The sequence below is a fragment of the Lolium rigidum genome, chromosome 3 (assembly GCF_022539505.1).
Source record: "Lolium rigidum isolate FL_2022 chromosome 3, APGP_CSIRO_Lrig_0.1, whole genome shotgun sequence".
Classification (NCBI taxonomy): Eukaryota; Viridiplantae; Streptophyta; class Magnoliopsida; order Poales; family Poaceae; genus Lolium; species Lolium rigidum.
The window spans coordinates 141785063-141802172 of NC_061510.1; the positions used below are offsets into that span (position 1 = coordinate 141785063).

A 17110-nucleotide genomic window follows, 5' to 3' on the forward strand; every position below is an offset into this window, starting at 1 on the left:
ATGTCTTGAATAATTTGATAATTGGAAATTGTTGTGCTCATGTTTAAGCTCTTGCATCATATACTTTGCACCCATTAATGAAGAAATACATAGAGCTTGCTAAAATTTGGTTTGCATATTTGGTCTCTCTAAAGTCTAGATAATTTCTAGTATTGAGTTTTGAACAACAAGGAAGACGGTGTAGAGTCTTATAATGTTTAAAATATGTCTTTTATGTGAGTTTTGCTGCACCGGTTCATCCTTGTGTTTGTTTCAAATAACCTTGCTAGCCTAAACCTTCTATCGAGAGGGAATACTTCTCATGCATCCAAAATCCTTGAGCCAACCACTATGCCATTTGTGTCCACCAAACCTACCTACTACATGGTATTTCTCCGCCATTCCAAAGTAAATTGCTTGAGTGCTACCTTTAAAATTTCCATCATTCGCCTTTGCAATATATAGCTCATGGGACAAAATAGCTTAAAAACTATTGTGGTATTGAATATGTAATTATGCACTTTATCTCTTATTAAGTTGCTTGTTGTGCGATAACCATGTTTCTGGGGACGCCATCAACTACTCTTTGTTGAATATCATGTGAGTTGCTATGCATGTCCGTCTTGTCTGAAGTAAGGGAGATTTACCACTCATTTAATGGTTAGAGCATGCATATTGTTAGAGAAGAACATTGGGCCGCTAACTAAAGCCATGAATCATTGTGGAAGTTTCAGTTTTGGACATATATCCTCAATCTCATATGAGAACATTAATTGTTGCTACATGCTTATGCATAAAAGAGGAGTCTATTATCTGTTGTCTATGTTGTCCCGGTATGGATGTCTATGTTGAGAATAATCAAAAGCGAGAAATCCAAATGCGAGCTTTCTCCTTAGACCTTTGTACAAGCGGCATAGAGGTACCCCTTTGTGACACTTGGTTAAAACATGTGTATTGCGATGATAATCCCGGTAATCCAAGCTAATTAGGACAAGGTGCGGGCACTATTAGTATACTATGCATGAGGCTTGCAACTTGTAAGATATAATTTACATGATACATATGCTTTATTACTACCGTTGACAAAATTGTTTCATGTTTTCAAAATAAAAGCTCTAACACAAATATAGCAATCGATGCTTTCCTCTTTGAAGGACCTTTCTTTTACTTTTATGTTGAGTCAGTTCACCTATCTCTCTCCACCTCAAGAAGCAAACACTTGTATGAACTGTGCATTGATTCCTACATACTTGCATATTGCACTTGTTATATTACTTTATGTTGACAATTATCCATGAGATATACATGTTATAAGTTGAAAGCAACCGCTGAAACTTAATCTTCTTTTGTGTTGCTTCAATACCTTTACTTTGATTTATTGCTTTATGAGTTAACTCTTATGCAAGACTTATTGATGCTTGTCTTGAAGTACTATTCATGAAAAGTCTTTGCTTTATGATTCAGTTGTTTACTCATGTCATTACCATTGTTTTGATCGCTGCATTCATTACATATCCTTACAATAGTATGATCAAGGTTATGATGGCATGTCACTCCAGAAATTATCTTTGTTATCGTTTACCTGCTCGGGACGAGCAGGAACTAAGCTTGGGGATGCTGATACGTCTCCGACGTATCGATAATTTCTTATGTTCCACGCCACATTATTGATGATATCTACATGTTTTATACACATTATATGTCGTATTTATGCATTTTCCGGCACTAACCTATTAACGAGATGCCGAAGAGCCAGTTGCTGTTTCTGCTGTTTTTGGTTTCAGAAATCCTAGTAAGGAAATATTCTCGGAATTTGACGAAATCAACGCCCAGGGTCCTATTTTTGCACGAAGCTTCCAGAAGACCGAGGGGGAAAGGAAGTGGGGCCACGAGGCGCCGCCACAACAGGGCGGCGCTGCCTGGCCCTTGGCCGCGCGGTCCTGGCGTGTGGGGCCCTCGTGTGGCCCCCCGCGTTGCCCTTCCGCCTACTTAAAGCCTTCGTCGCGAAACCCCCAGGACCGAGAGCCACGATACGGAAAACCTTACTGAGACGCCGCCGCCGCCAATCCCATCTCGGGGGATTCTGAGATCGCCTCCGCACCCTGCCGGAGAGGGGAATCATCTCCCGGAGGACTCTTCACCGCCATGGTCGCCTCCGGAGTGATGAGTGAGTAGTTCACCCCTGGACTATGGGTCCATAGCGGTAGCTAGATGGTTGTCTTCTCCTCATGTGCTTCATTGTCGGATCTTGTGAGCTGCCTAACATGATCAAGATCATCTATCCGTAATTCTATATGTTGTGTTTGTCGGGATCCGATGGATAGAGAATACTATGTTATGTTGATTATCAATCTATTACCTATGTGTTGTTTATGATCTTGCATGCTCTCCGTTATTAGTAGAGGCTCGGCCAAGTTTTTGCTCTTAACTCCAAGAGGGAGTATTTATGCTCGATAGTGGGTTCATGCCTCCATTAAATCCGGGACGAGTGACGTAAAGTTCTAAGGTTGTGGATGTGCTCGTTGCCACTAGGGATAAAACATTGATGCTATGTCCGAGGATGTAGTTATTGATTACATTACGCACCATACTTAATGCAATTGTCTCGTTGTTTACAACTTAATACTCGGAAGGGGTTCGGATGATAACCTCGAAGGTGGACTTTTTAGGCATAGATGCATGCTCGGATAGCGGTCTATGTACTTTGTCGTAATGCCCAATTAAATCTCACAGTACTCATCATATCATGTATGTGCATGGTCATGCCCTCTCTATTTGTCAATTGCCCGACCGTAATTTGTTCACCCAACATGCTATTTATCTTATGGGAGAGACACCTCTAGTGAACTCGTGGACCCCGGTCCATTCTTTTACATTGAATACAATCTACCTGCAATACTTGTTCTACTCGTTTTCTGCAAACAATCATCATCCACACTATACATCTAATCCTTTGTTACAGCAAGCCGGTGAGATTGACAACCTCACTGTTTCGTTGGGGCAAATTACTTTGGTTGTGTTGTGCAGGTTCCACGTTGGCGCCGGAATCTCTGGTGTTGCGCCTCACTACATCTCGCCGCCATCAACCTTCAACGTGCTTCTTGGCTCCTACTGGTTCGATAAACCTTGGTTTCTTTCTGAGGGAAAACTTGCTACTGTACGCATCACACCTTCCTCTTGGGGTTCCCAACGGACGTGTCGACTGCACGCATCACACACTGTCACCTTCACACTACGAAAGGAGGAATAGATCACATCAATACTATCATAGCAATAGTTAACTTCATAATCTACAAGAGATCACAATCATAGCCTACGCTAAGTACTACATGATGCACACACTGTCACCATTACACCGTGCAGGAGGAATAAACTACTTTAATAACATCACTAGAGTAGCACGCAGATAAATTGTGATACAAAACACATTGCAATCATAAAGAGATATAAATAAGCACTTCACTATGCCATTCATAACAGATGAATAAGTATTCTGTGAAATGTAGCCTAAGAGACCCACACGGTGCACACACTCGTCACCTTTACACACGTGGGACAAGGAGTCTCCGGAGATCACATAAGTAAAACCCACTTGACTAGCATAATGACATCTAGATTACAAGCATCATCATATGAATCTCAATCATGTAAGGCAGCTCATGAGATTATTGTATTGAAGTACATAGGAGAGAGATTAACCACATAGCTACCGGTACAGCCCCGAGCCTCGATGGAGAACTACTCCCTCCTCATGGGAGACAAGCAGCGTTGATGAAGATGGCGGTGGTTTCGATGGAGGAGCCTTCCGGGGGCACTTCCCCGTCCCGGCGGCGTGCCGGAACGGAGACTCCTCGTCCCCCGCATCTTGGCTTCGCGATGGCGGCGGCTCTGGAAGGTTTTTTCTGGTTTCGTCGAACGTGTCGAGGTTTTTAGGTCAGGGACCTTTATATAGGCGAAGAGGCGGAGTCGGAGGGGCGACGAGGCGGTGACACACTAGGGGGGCGCGCCCCCCCTAGGGCCGCGCCGGCCTGTCATCTGGGGGCCCAGTGGCCCCCCTCTGGCGACTCTCGGGTGTTCTGGAAGCTTCGTGGAAAAATAGGATGCTGGGCGTTGATTTCGTCCGATTCCGAGAATATTTCCTTACTAGGATTTCTGGAACCAAAAACAGCTAGAAAATAGCAACCGGCCCTTCGGCATCTCGTCAATAGGTTAGTTCCGGAAAACGCATAATAATGACATATAATGTGTATAAAACATGTAGATATCATCAATAATGTGGCATGGAACATAAGAAATTATCGATACGTCGGAGATGTATCACTTACCTATCTTGTGTATTCAACTATGTTTGTTTGACTCATCATATACTTGTGTATTTGTGTGAGCCTAATGCATCTTGATAAAATCTTATTTGGCTCTCTTTGAGTGATTAATGGAACATCCCATTTTGGGGGAGTGATATGCATTGTGCATCTCTCTTTCTTTAAAATGTGTGTATATGGGTATCACCACTTAGTATTGATATTGCAAGATTATCTAGTCACTATGTGGTGTGTCATACTCATGAGAAATTCAAATTCTAAATGTCCATTAATCATCTCTAGTCGAATTTCAATTGCCTCTTGATTAAGAACAAATGTTCTATCACATTATGGGGGAGTAATATGTTTTGTACATATCACAAACCTAGGAAATGTGAACATATGAGGTTTTGCCACTTATAGTTGATACTCTTAATTATCTTGTTCCTAAGTGGCATGTTTGCTCAAACAAGCTCCACTTCTATTAAAAAGCTTTTATTGCTCATCTTATGGATTCTTGTTTGAGTAAGAAATTCTTGGTACGGTTTTCCTCAAATACATATCTCTATATCTTATTTGGGACACCGTTTGCTTCAAGTTATTCTAATCATTGCCGTGCGTGATTGTTTGACTAGTTGAAGCTATCAAGAATCTTCATCCATGCATAGTGCTTAATTCTATATACTTATCCTATGCCTTTTATTGTGAAATTGATCCTTACTATCCTTGTTAATATACCACCGGGAGTTAATTCCAATATTCTCATTGTCTTTGACAATTGATAACCTTATATGTGGTTGATTTTATGGATCACCTTCACCTTGGATTGCTTCTTATTGTCTTATTTTATTTCCAACAAATCCTTGTTGCTCCCATGTGTCTTCCTTGTCCTTTTGAAAAATCTTTTTGATAAATTCTCTTGATTCATATCAAGTGTTTGTTTTGGAAGACAAACCTTTTTTTGGGTACATTGTGCCATTGTGAAAAGTGTAGAGAGTTTGGTTTATTTGTTCGAACCTTGCTCTTTTGGGAGTTTTGCTATCTCATTCCTTCTTCTATGCTTTATTGTTGAATGAGATAAATCCTTGAGCATGTTTGCTTTATTTCATCCTTTATGCTCAATGGTTTCTTCTTAGTTCATTTGTTGAACTTTGTTGAACAAATCTTTTGTGATTTGCGTCTTGATATAGTTTGGACAACAAATTGTTTTGTGACATCTTTATGCCTTATTCAATTCTTTTGGTGTTTTGTCCAAAGTATATCTTTCTTGGATCTTTAAAAGTTTTGGTGCATGCTTATATGTAATTTGTTTATACTTGTAGCATGCTTGCTTTCGTTGATCCATTATATAGGATATACTCCATCAAATCCTAAATGGCTAAGATGTGCATGAAATTCAAATTTCATCTAAATATGCACATATTTATATGGAGTGTATCCTATATATTGTGGTTAGTCTAACCATGTTGGACCCAATAAGTTTGGGGACCAAGCTGTACTTGAATGTTGTTTTAGGTACATTGGAGATGCAATGGAGGCTTGTCTCATCTATAAGGAAGGTATTTTCACCATATGATAATTGGAGTCAAGCTAGGATGATCGATGAAATCTTATCTACTACATCATGCCATTGCTATCTCGGTAACAAGTATCTTATTAATGCATACTCATATAGCATCCAACCTCTTGTAGGTTGCATCTTGGCATGAAATTCTTTATTTCAAAAATATTGCGATTCTTGAAAAATCCTTTTTTTAAAGAAAACTTCTTATTGTACATTTGAGTAATTTGAGAAGATGCATATGATGGGGATATATATACATATAAATCATTTTTATGATTCACCTATCCCAAATATGCCCTCTAGCAATTTATTGCATATCAATTCCTCAAAGAACTCTTATGTGCAATATTGATGAAATTACCAAATAAATCCCTATTTGTGATACTTGTTGCCTTTCTCAAATCATTCCAACTAGCTATACTTCCCTTATTGTTAGTTGTGATGTTTTTGAGATTTTCTTGGTTGAAGCTCATTCATATACCATAAGTGAAAATTGGAGCCATAGGCTATATATGCTTCTTAAGCAAACATCCTTTGGTATATTTTATGACTTCATTTTGGATATCTAGTCTCATTTATTTTGTTAACCTCTTGTGTGTGCATGTTTCTTTATGGATCATTTTGTCCACTTTAGAAACTTATATACATAAGAGCGTTAATCCATCACCTTGATATCCTTGTTCTTTGCCAACCATCTTCTTATCCTTTTGATTTTAGTGTTATTGGTAAAGAAGATTTATGAGTGCTTGGTTTATTTGTTTTTCTTCATGCACTCATATCTCGTAATTGTTGGACTCAAGTTGTTCTTGATAAGCATATTCTCTTTATCTTAGTTGTGTTCTAAATGATATATAGGGAGTGAGGATTCCATGTTTGTGCATATTGTATTCAAATGCAAACATTATAAATTGTGCACGAACCTTGGGGAGCTTTCTTATTTTATTTAGAGCACTATATATATCTTATCATGATATCTTTGTTTGTCCAATTGGATCTTTGATTGCTTGCTTTATTTGTTGAAGCTCACTTCACCATGTTATCTTTATGCAATCTTTGATCCTCAATATAGTTTGACTTCCTTCAAGTATTCATCATTGGATATGTGCACTTGATTCCACTCAAATTATGAGAAGTGCACACTTTGGGGAGGAACTCACATTATATTGGCCATCTAAATTTTTCACCCATTTTGACAATCGATGCCAATGGGGGAGAAGTTTAGAGGGTTTAAGGGAATGGTTTTATACTTAAGTTTGGTTTGTGCTTAAGTATTTTGCCTCTCATGCGTTCCATATTTATATGTCTTGCATGGTTGTATATATATAGTGGAAACTATCCCAAAGGTTAATCTTGACAATATATGCAATGAATTCATGTTCATCACACGTGCATACATTGTGGGGGAGTTTTCTCTATATATATTGGTTCTACTCACATCCCTTGCATTTGTTGTAGTTGTGTGAGTAGAGCCGGTTTTGATATGGGCTAGTAGCTTTGTGTTACTTGACCATATCAAATACAACCTTCTTGTATACAACTTATTCTCGGATAAGTTGCGTACTTGTTTCTAATATTCATTATATAAACCCTCTTATAGTGATTGTCATCAATTACCAAAATGGGGGAGATTGTAAGGGTACATTGCCCCTATCTGTGGTTTTGGTAATTAATGACAACCCCTATGGACTAATGTTTTCATTGAGTTTATATGTAGGAATATTCCATAGGTTCTACTTGTATTCCATGTGTTGGATTCAAGTATGGATGCCTTGTAAATAAAGATACATCTTGTGTGTTGGCATCAAGATCATCGATTTGAAGACATATATGTGATATGATCAAGAAGAAGAAATGAAGATGCAGTTCTTATGTGGAACTCAATATTAGCCATGCTCTATCTTATGAGAGTATGAGAAGGTACAAGGTTAAGTCGGGCAAGTTCAAGATGAGCATCTCAAGTGGATCACATGCTTGAAGCTTGCCGTCCATTTGGTGATAATGTACATGTGAAGATGTGCATCAATAGAGCTTTCCCATCATGGTGTATGGGGGAGCATTTGTGAGTCTTCACGAAGCGACGATGATCAAGTGAGGCATTCCGGCTTGAGTGGAGCTTGAAGAGCTATCATCAAGATCAAGCGGGATGCGCAAGGCAAAGGTATGGCCTTGCTAGGTTTTCCTTTTACCGGTCTCAAGATAGTTGTTGGGAGACCGGATTATAGGATAGATAGCCACACTATCAAGAGGGGCTTTCAGTTGGGTAACTTGATCGCATCGTCTTAGGGAGCTCAATCCTTTGCATATCCCTATTGCTTCTTGATGTTTCTCTGTGTGAGGTTCTTGAGCTTGTTGCTAGCTTTACAACAAGCCCAAGTTCATCGAAAACGGAATCCGCATGCATCTTCTATTGCGTTTTCGAGTTTGGACGTCTTCACCGTTTCTTGACGGTGGGAGACTCCCTCTCTAAAATCATCTAAAATGTTCTGTGAGGAGTCTCCATATTTCCCGCCCTTTTGGGTTTTGTGTGTTTGACGTCAACACTAGTTATATTTTTATGTGTGTTGATGTAGACAGGTACAAGATTTCAAGATATATACTTGGCTGATGAATTGGACTGATAAAAATGAGGCTAGGCTGGTTTTTCTCTTCCGGCGGAAGTCCCGGCCACTGCCGGCGGAACTTCCGCCCAAGGGCGGAAGGTCCGGCCACCGCCATATTTCCAGTTTTTGTTGGGGTTCTATTCGTCGTTATCTTTCCAACAAAATTGGTTTCGTGTCAATCGGGGTCCGGACACAAAAGTTATCACAGTTTTTGTATAACATGTTTTCCTGCTCACCCGGCCGTGGACCCGGCCGGACCGGCCCATGCGCCGGCCGGTTCCGGTCTCGCCGCCCGGCCAGCCGGCCTATAGACCGGCTGGCTCGACGTGCCGTCCGGTCGACCGGTCGCCAACCGGGCGCCAACCGGGGACAACCGGATGACCTCCTGGACGACACAAAGTGACCCCGGTCGGGGTCCGGCCTACCGACCGGTTTGGACCGGCTGGTCCGGTCTGTGGCCCGGTCTGACCGGGCCATGGACCGGACGGCCCGGCCCCAGGCCCGGTTGACCGGCCTCCTCGACGGTTGACTCAGCCCAACCTTTCCCCAACGGTTATATTTGCTCTTGGGCTATAAATAGCCCTTCTTCCACCTTGGGCTGAGTTAGTTCTTCTATTCTCTCACCTCCATTGTTGTCTTTGAAGAACTTGCTCTCTCTCTTGTCTCCCCCCACGATTCTTGCTCATTTTAGAGGGATCTAAGAGAGGAGATCTAGATCTACACTTCCACCAATCCATTTCTCCTCTAAGTGAGGGGAACTCTTGGGATCTAGATCTTGGAGTCTTTTGTTGACTTTCCCCATTGTTCTTCCTCTCCAATCTCATCTTAGCATTTATTGCTTGGGTGGGATTTGAGAGTGAAGGACTTGAACACCTCTAGTGTTCTTGCTTTGCATCATTGCATAGTGTTGAGCTCTCCACCACGATTAGTTCGAGTGAGAGACCGTGAGCTTGTTACTCTTGGAGGAAAATCTCCTAGTTGGCTTGGTAGTTGGTGCCCCGGTGATCTCTTCAAGAAGATTGTGAAGAGGCCCGGGCTTCTCCTTCGTGGAGCTTGTGAAGTGGTTGTGGAGCTTGCCATCTCCGGAGCGGAGGAAAAGCTAACCATAAGGAAAGGGCCATTATCCTTCGTGGGTGTGGTTCGGAGAATAGGGTGAGCCTTCGTGGCGCGGGGAATCCTTCGTGGGACCTCCACTCCTCCAAACGTGACGTACCTTCTTGTAAAGGAAGGGAACACGGGAATACATCCTCGTCTCCGCGTGCCTCGGTTATTTCTATACCCGAGCTCTCTTTCCTTGTGATAGCCATCGTGCTTGAAGTACATATATCTTGCTATCACTTGTGCTACATATATCTTGTGCCTATCTTGCTTAGCTCTAGTTGCCATTGTTACACTTAGTTGAGCTTAGCATATTTAGGGTTTGTGCTTGTAAACTAAACGATAGTTTAATTCCGCATTCTTACAAGACAAATCCGCAAGAGTTTGTAATTGCCTATTCACCCCCCTCTAGGCGACATCTCGATCTTTCATTTGGGAGCCTCCAATTCGGTTGTGGATGTGTGCCCCAAGAACCTTGTAAAGGCCCGGTTTCCGCCTCGAGGAAATCCCTTAGTGGAAGTGGGCTAGGCCTTCGTGGCGTTGCCCATAGGAGATGTGAGTGAAGCCTTCGTGGCTGTTGGTTTGGCTTTCGTAGCAACCACACTCCTCCAAACGTAGACGTACCTTCTTGCAAAGGAAGGGAACTACGGGAATCATCTCCGTGTCTCCGAGTGCTCCACTCTCGTTACCTCTATCCTATTCTATCTCCTATATATTGCGTAGCTATATCTTGCTAGATTGGTTACCTTGTCATATAGGTAAATTCACTTAGTTGCATATCTAGAGAATTTACCTTTGTGTCAAGCCTAAATTGAAGAAGAACTAAAAATTGGTTAGCACCTATTCACCCCCCCCCCCTCTAGGTGCGACATACGATCCTTTCAAAGTCTCAAAGTGATTGAGAAGGTAAAAACCTTCTTATCTCAGTGTTTCGAGATTAAAGATCTTGGAGAAGCTGATGTTATATTGAACATCAAGTTATTGAGAGATGAGAATAATGGGATTACACTTCTGCAATCTCATTATGTTGAGAAGGTGTTGAGAAGATTTGGTTATGCTGATTGCAAATCTTCTCTCACTATGATCCTACTGTCTTGCTTCGAAAGAATGAAAAGGCAACTAGATATCAATTGAGATACTCTCAAATCATTGGTTCACTCATGTATTTAGCTTGCGCTACGAGGCCTGATATCTCGTTTGCTGTATGCAAATTTAGCCGGTTTGTGGCCAATCAGGGAGATGATCATTGGCATGCTCTTGAGAGAGTGATGCGCTATCTAAAGGGAACCATGAGTTATGGAATTCATTATACCGGGTATCCAAGAGGACTTGAAGGGTATAGTGATTCCAATTGGATTTCTGATGCTAAGATGAAGGCCACAAGTGGATATGTTTTCACTCTTGGTGGTGGCGCTGTTTCCTGGAAGTCTTGCAAGCAGACCATCTTAACGAGGTCAACTATAGAAGCAGAACTCACAACATTAGATATAGCTACTGTCGAAGCGGAATGGCTTCGTGAGCTCTTGATGGACTTGCCTATGGTTGAAAAACCAATACCGGCCATCCTCATGAACTGTGATAATCAAACTGTGATTATCAAAGTGAAAAGTTCTAAAAATAATATGAAAAGTTCCAAACATATAAAGAGGAGATTGAAGTATGTCCGAAAACTGAAGAACTCCGGAGTGATAGCATTGGATTATGTCCAAAATGCTAAAAATCTGGCAGATCCTTTCACAAAAGGACTATCAAGAAACATGATAGACCTTGCATCGAGGGAGATGGGTTAGAGACCCACTTGAGTTGCCGATGGGGTAACCCAACCTATGTGATCGGAAATTCCGTGAACTAGGACCTGGGAAAACAAACCGGAGCAACTGAGTTGAGAGAAAATTTAATACTCCCACTCCGCTGCAGATGCAATTCTCTCATAGTTACTGTAAGGCAGGTTGACAATGTCTTAATGTGTTCTGAGCGGCTCTTGATGAGCGAAGATGCTATCCTACAGGGCGATCTTTTGAAGAACACACCTATACGACTGACACTACTGGTCATAGTGTGGGAGATTTTGAATCTCTAGTAAGCTCATGAAGGGCCGAGGAGTATGACTTATAAGCTCCACCCGAGGGGAAGGCTATGGTAGCCTAGTACCATGCCGACATTGAGTAAAACTTACTGCACAAAGACTGACAATTCAAGGCATAGTCCATTGTTCAGTTGTAGTCAAGCGTAGCTCCTTGTCTAGGTGGAAGTTCAACTTAACAGTCTCCACTGAAGTGCAGGTATATTAAACAGTGAATGGAACTAATGTGTCATCTGATGTGCATATGAGATCTGGTGGGGGATTGTTGAATGTAGATGGGCTGCAACACAGTAAGACAGCCCATGTAGTCTACAATTCCTGAAATCTCAAGGCCCATCACGTTGACAGCTTGGGACAGCCATTGGGACAAAGTGTAGTCTCACATTGCTAGTTGGAGTGAGTTAGAGTGGTATATAAGGGCTGTTGTTCTAGTATTTCCAAGTGAGTGAAAATCGAAGGAGCCCTCGCGCACTCCTCCTCCTCCGCCCGCCCCGCCTCGGCTCGGCACGTCACGCACGCACGTCGCGTTTCGTGACTCGAGTTCGAGTTCGAGACACACTCAAGGAAGCCTAAATTTTTGCTTGGTGCACCAACTGAGTTGGGTACGCGTTGATCTGCATGTGCATGCTCGCCGCGTGTCCCTGGCTTCCTACGCGTGGCAACGCGATCGGGCCGGCTCTCCTCCCAGGCTATACAAGGAGACAAATCAGATCTGGAGGATACAGCTCTCAGAACTCTCTAGTCCGTCTCTCACGGAGTTCCTTTTGCTGCGCTATCTCTAGTCTTCCCCATCCCGGCGACTGCGTGCACAGTCGTCCGGGAGAGCAGGCCTCTGAAACCCCGTCTGTTGAGATCCTGCACCGGGAGACGGGCGATAAGATTTTTGGGGAGCGTCTCGGCGCGACTGCTCGATGTTGTTCGTCTTCTTCTTCGCCGGTTCGACTGCTACATCGACGACTCCAACTACACCATGGGCGACATCAACAACTCCCATGGTGGTGCTGCTGCTAATGCAACTTTTCCGGTCGCGATGTACGTGCTCTTCCTCTCCTACCTTGCGCTGCTACTTCTTCCATGTTCAGATCTGATGCATGTGCTCAGTCTGATGTGTGTGGTTAAGTATGCTTGTGCATCTGTAATGTTGCTTTCGGTAAGTAAACTCACACGGAAATTGCTTAATAATCTAACATGTCTATATCATGTCTAGTACATAGTGTTTGACATCTTAAATATGGAGATTCAAAGCCTTTTAAAAATTAAGTAGTTTGAGCAATGGTGGAAATTTGAAGCAAGGAACCTGGCGAACAAAATAAGGGGTTTTGACTCTCGGGGCATCCTAACTTGTTGGAGTTAGTGGAAGCAAAGAAAACGTGTGGGTTTTTGGCAAGACACAAAAGGAACGGAATAGAGTCAAACTTTGTAGTAACACTGTAGAGGAGGTCAAGCAATAGTGCTTGGCAGGAGCATTGGCGCTAGCTAGTTTAGTCACAATTTTGTTGTGGTGTCACTAGTGATAAATTAAGTAACTAAAAAAGTAAAAACATGAATCTGCAGCAATGAGATGATTAGGCGTGAGAGAAGACGGCTCATGACAATTCAGATATGTGTTAAGTGTACGTGTGACGTTACTTCTCAACGTAGGCGAGTCATCCTTGAATAGCCAATGCTCTTATTACATTATTGGTCTCGCTTAATTAACTCTATCGTCCTCCTCCCTGTCACCTTATTCCAAGGTCTGCTCAGTGAGTAAGATCATTTTTGATAGTCCTTGGTTTCTCATGCTCCTCATATCATCTTTGCTAGTCCTTGGATCCAACACTTGTCACGTGAAGGTCATGATTTAGCTGAACAAATGTGCTTGCCATGTCATTGGATAATGTTGCCTTGGCCTTTAAATTGGACAACACGTATTATACGGTCACCATGGAATGACAATAGAACATCCTGTGAATACATAAGCATTGGCCACAACTCATTCTTTCCAGTCCCCTACATCTCCGATTAGCGAGCGCAATCTTAATTTGTTTTATGTACGAGCATCCTATGGACCTGCTGAATCTCGTGGACAGATACAGGATCTGAAAGCATCACGGAAACAAATTCGCATTCAGGGTGGGTAACAGTAACATTGAGCGTGGAAAAGTTTGAACTTACATGCAGGAGGTCTACATGCCCTATCAAGAGTAAACTAAGTTGGAACAAGCTCAGATGTTTGAGCCGTGAATAAAACAAAGGATATAAACTAGCAAACTGACTGATGAACTCTAAACATTGTCACCTAATTTACTAGTGCCAACGGACAAATCAATCAAGCGACGATTGCCTTGGGAGACAACTCCTTGCCGGAGAGGAAGTGCGCAAAGAGCTGCCTGGCCGGCACCGGCGTGATCATGGGCACCATGTGGCCGGCGCCACGGACGGTGACGAAGGTGAGTCCGCCGTCGTAGGCCAAGGTGTAGCCTCCCACCTGGTCGCTGGTGAACCACTCCCTCCACGGCTTCGAGGTCGCCAGCCCGAGCTTCCGCAGCGCGAGCCGCGTCGAGGTCACCGGCACGCGGTCGTCGGTGTCACCGCTGAACACCCACACCCGCAGCCCAGCCTTAACCAGGCCGCCAATCGCCGGCAGAGTGGACGCTGGCGCGTCCGTCCAGTTGGTCAGCGCGTCGCTGCACGGCTCCCACCGATACGGGATCGCGCCGGAGACGTTCGCGTGCAGCGCCGTCTGCACGTCCGGCCGGTTCAGGTAGTCGATCACGTGGTAGTCGCCGCACGGGTCGTACGCGTTGTAGTACGGCACGCTGAGGCGCGCCTTCTTTCCCAGCGCCGGCATGAAGCCGCGGCGGTGGTGACGGGTGGAAGTGGACGTGGAGTTGATCATGGCGTTGGTGCAGGCCGGGGTGTAGAGGCTGTAGAGGTCGATGTCGTCCATGGCGTTGAAGAAGTTATTCCAGGCGCTGTTGCAGGCGTCGCTCTCCTCGCCGTCGTCGGGGAACTTGCAGTTGGACTTGATGGAGCCGTAGACCTCGTCGGAGATGACGGCGTGGTCCCAGGCGTAGTCCGCGAGGCCGCGGTCGTCGGAGCTGGAGTCAATGGCAGGGTTGCCGATCAGGATGCCCTTGATGTTGATCTTGTGCGCCGCCTTCTTGTTCATGTGGACGATCTTCTCGGCGAGCTGGGGGACGTAGTGGCCGGCGTAGCTCTCTCCGGCGATGTACAGGTCGTGGCCCTTGAACTGCGGGAACTTGTCCAACCAGTTCACCACGAAAGAGTACGCGTCGTGGGCTTACATGCATCAGAAACAGAGAGAGTTTTAGAAAGAAATGATCCATGATTAAATCTGTAACTAACAGACCGAGTAATTTGGAGGGCGATTAATGTGTACCGGTGAGGTTATCGCCGAACTGGCCGAGATCGGCGGTGGTGTTGGTGTAAGAAAACCCAACGCCGGCAGGGGACTCCAAGAACAACATGTTTGCCTCTGTTAATTCATGATCAGACAGAACAATACATGATCAATCAGTATGAACAACACCAAAGACAGTATACTAGCATGTACGTACCTTTGTTCCATGAGTGAGGATTCAAGGCAAGCTCAGGTTTTCCCTTCTGGATCAAGAAAGGTCCAAGCTCCATCATTGCTCCATATCCCACCGACGAGCATCCAGGTCCTGATTAAAAACGATCAATCACTCAATTATTAGATCAGTGTCATCTCATGCATGCAATGGAAATGATAGATTGATCTACTAAAATGATATTAATCTACCTCCGTTGAGCCATAGGACGAGAGGTTTCTTGGCGACGTCGTGGGTGGCCTCGAAGAGCCAGTAGAAGAGAGCCCGGCCATGGGTCTCATTCACCGTCACGTAGCCGGAGAAGTGCCGGAAACCAACGTCCGCCGGCTGCCCCGGCAGCTTCTCCACCCGGTCTGCCTCCTGCGCGTCGAAGATCGTCTCGAACCCGTGGTGGTGTCTCGCCTCCACCGCCGTTGTCGTCCACGCCGAAACGAGGACCGCGGCGAGGAGCAGCCAGCTCGACGATGTGGACATGGCGGCTGTTTTGGCTAAGTGGTTCGTGGGTGTGGATGTATGTGCGTGTGTGCGCGTATATATAGAGGCACGGGTACGTCGAGGTAGAAGTAGAACAGCAGCGACTAGGCGGAGAATTTGTTGTAGTTTGTTGATGTAGGCGCGCGGGTAGGATGGGGTTTGTTTCTTCTTTGACGTGGATAGGGTTTGCTGGAGATGTTGAGTTTGTTTATTCCGAAACAATGGAGATTGTTTTCGTGAATTCAAAGCTGGGTACTTTGGCGGGACGCAGGAATTGCGGAAGTCTGAAAATGCATCTTTTCCAGCGAAATTATCTGCAAAATTGAGACCGTGGAAGGGGTATGTACAAGCTACGGATCGACTCATGATCTGGAAACTCCGGCCGAATCAATGTCATCCGCATCCAGATACAACCAAGGTTTTCATTATGGAGATACTAGGTGGTATCGTTTTTCCGTATCATAGGATCATAGCATAATATCACGATATTATGAGATTTTTTTAAAAAAATATACTAATTGATTTATGTATTAAATAAAATAATTACCTAGCATATTTTTTTAGGAAAACATGGTGGCATATCATATTGTTCTCGCAATTAGCACCACATGGTTGTATATTATATTCTATATTTTGAGCATGCAATTAGCACCACAAGACAGATGAAGAGGCGGCAAATAGTATGTTTAGTCTATAACAAGAAACCGGTTAAACAGTTACGTGCTTATAAAGTTCATTAATGTCAGCTTATTAACTAATTTTTTGATTAGTTTTAAATGATATGTGATATCGCTTGTCGTAGAAGTATTGGAATACTACCTATTCAAGGCATGGTATCGCACTCTAACAACGATACGTATTGTTTCAGTCTGATAAAATTCGTAAAATACTAGAATATGTATCACGATAGTGACAACCATGGATAAAACCGGGCGCCATGCTCGCTGCCTCCGAGAATAACCCTGTCATCCAAAGTGTCGCAAAGGGATTAGTCCAAAACGACACATCAAGCACAGGCAGAAAACTTCATCAGTAAAGGAGAATAGGGAAACAAGTGTAAACGTTCATCGCTAACAGAGAATAGGCCGTGGCCACAATTATGTTACTGATGTGGAGGCACACCTAGCAAGGGAGTCACAGCCGCCTTTTGTATTTGTGCCTCACCAGTAACGGGCGCAGACCCATTTCTACATCAATGTGCATCCATTCTTGAGTCGGCTGTATAGTCTCTCGTCAAATCACAATGAGCGTGTTTGGTAGCTTGTAGAGACCTTTTTTGCATGAGCTGAGAAGTGGAACGAGCCGTTTGGTTGCCTGCAGGCTACCGCGTTTTTGCACGAACTGAGTTTTAAATCATCCCGGAATAGGCTTTGGAAGAACACCTGGAATGGCAGTTTCTATGGAGCCAGGCCCGTTGTCGCAAGAAGGTTACACAC

General features: G+C 43.8%; 1 protein-coding gene across 1 annotated transcript; it reads right to left on the reverse strand.

The window, feature by feature from the left end:
- Positions 1–13933: 13933 nt before the first annotated feature.
- LOC124698314 (serine carboxypeptidase-like 34) lies at positions 13934–15674 on the reverse strand. Its single transcript, XM_047230804.1, has 4 exons — positions 15392–15674; positions 15186–15293; positions 15008–15103; positions 13934–14907 (listed from the first exon to the last, which is right to left on the reverse strand). The coding sequence occupies exons 1-4, from the start codon at positions 15672–15674 to the stop codon at positions 13934–13936; spliced, it is 1461 nt and encodes a 486-aa protein (XP_047086760.1).
- Between the last annotated feature and the right edge of the window lie 1436 nt (positions 15675–17110).

Excerpts from the sequence above, each read along its gene's own strand:
- LOC124698314 (XM_047230804.1), bottom strand. The coding sequence starts at position 15,674 with ATGTCCACATCGTCGAGCTGGCTGCTCCTCGCCGCGGTCCTCGTTTCG. Across the intron at positions 15,294-15,391 it reads CGTCCTATGGCTCAACGGAG|GACCTGGATGCTCGTCGGTG; the intron begins GTAGATTAATAT and ends GTTTTTAATCAG. Across the intron at positions 14,908-15,007 it reads GTTCGGCGATAACCTCACCG|CCCACGACGCGTACTCTTTC; the intron begins GTACACATTAAT and ends GATGCATGTAAG.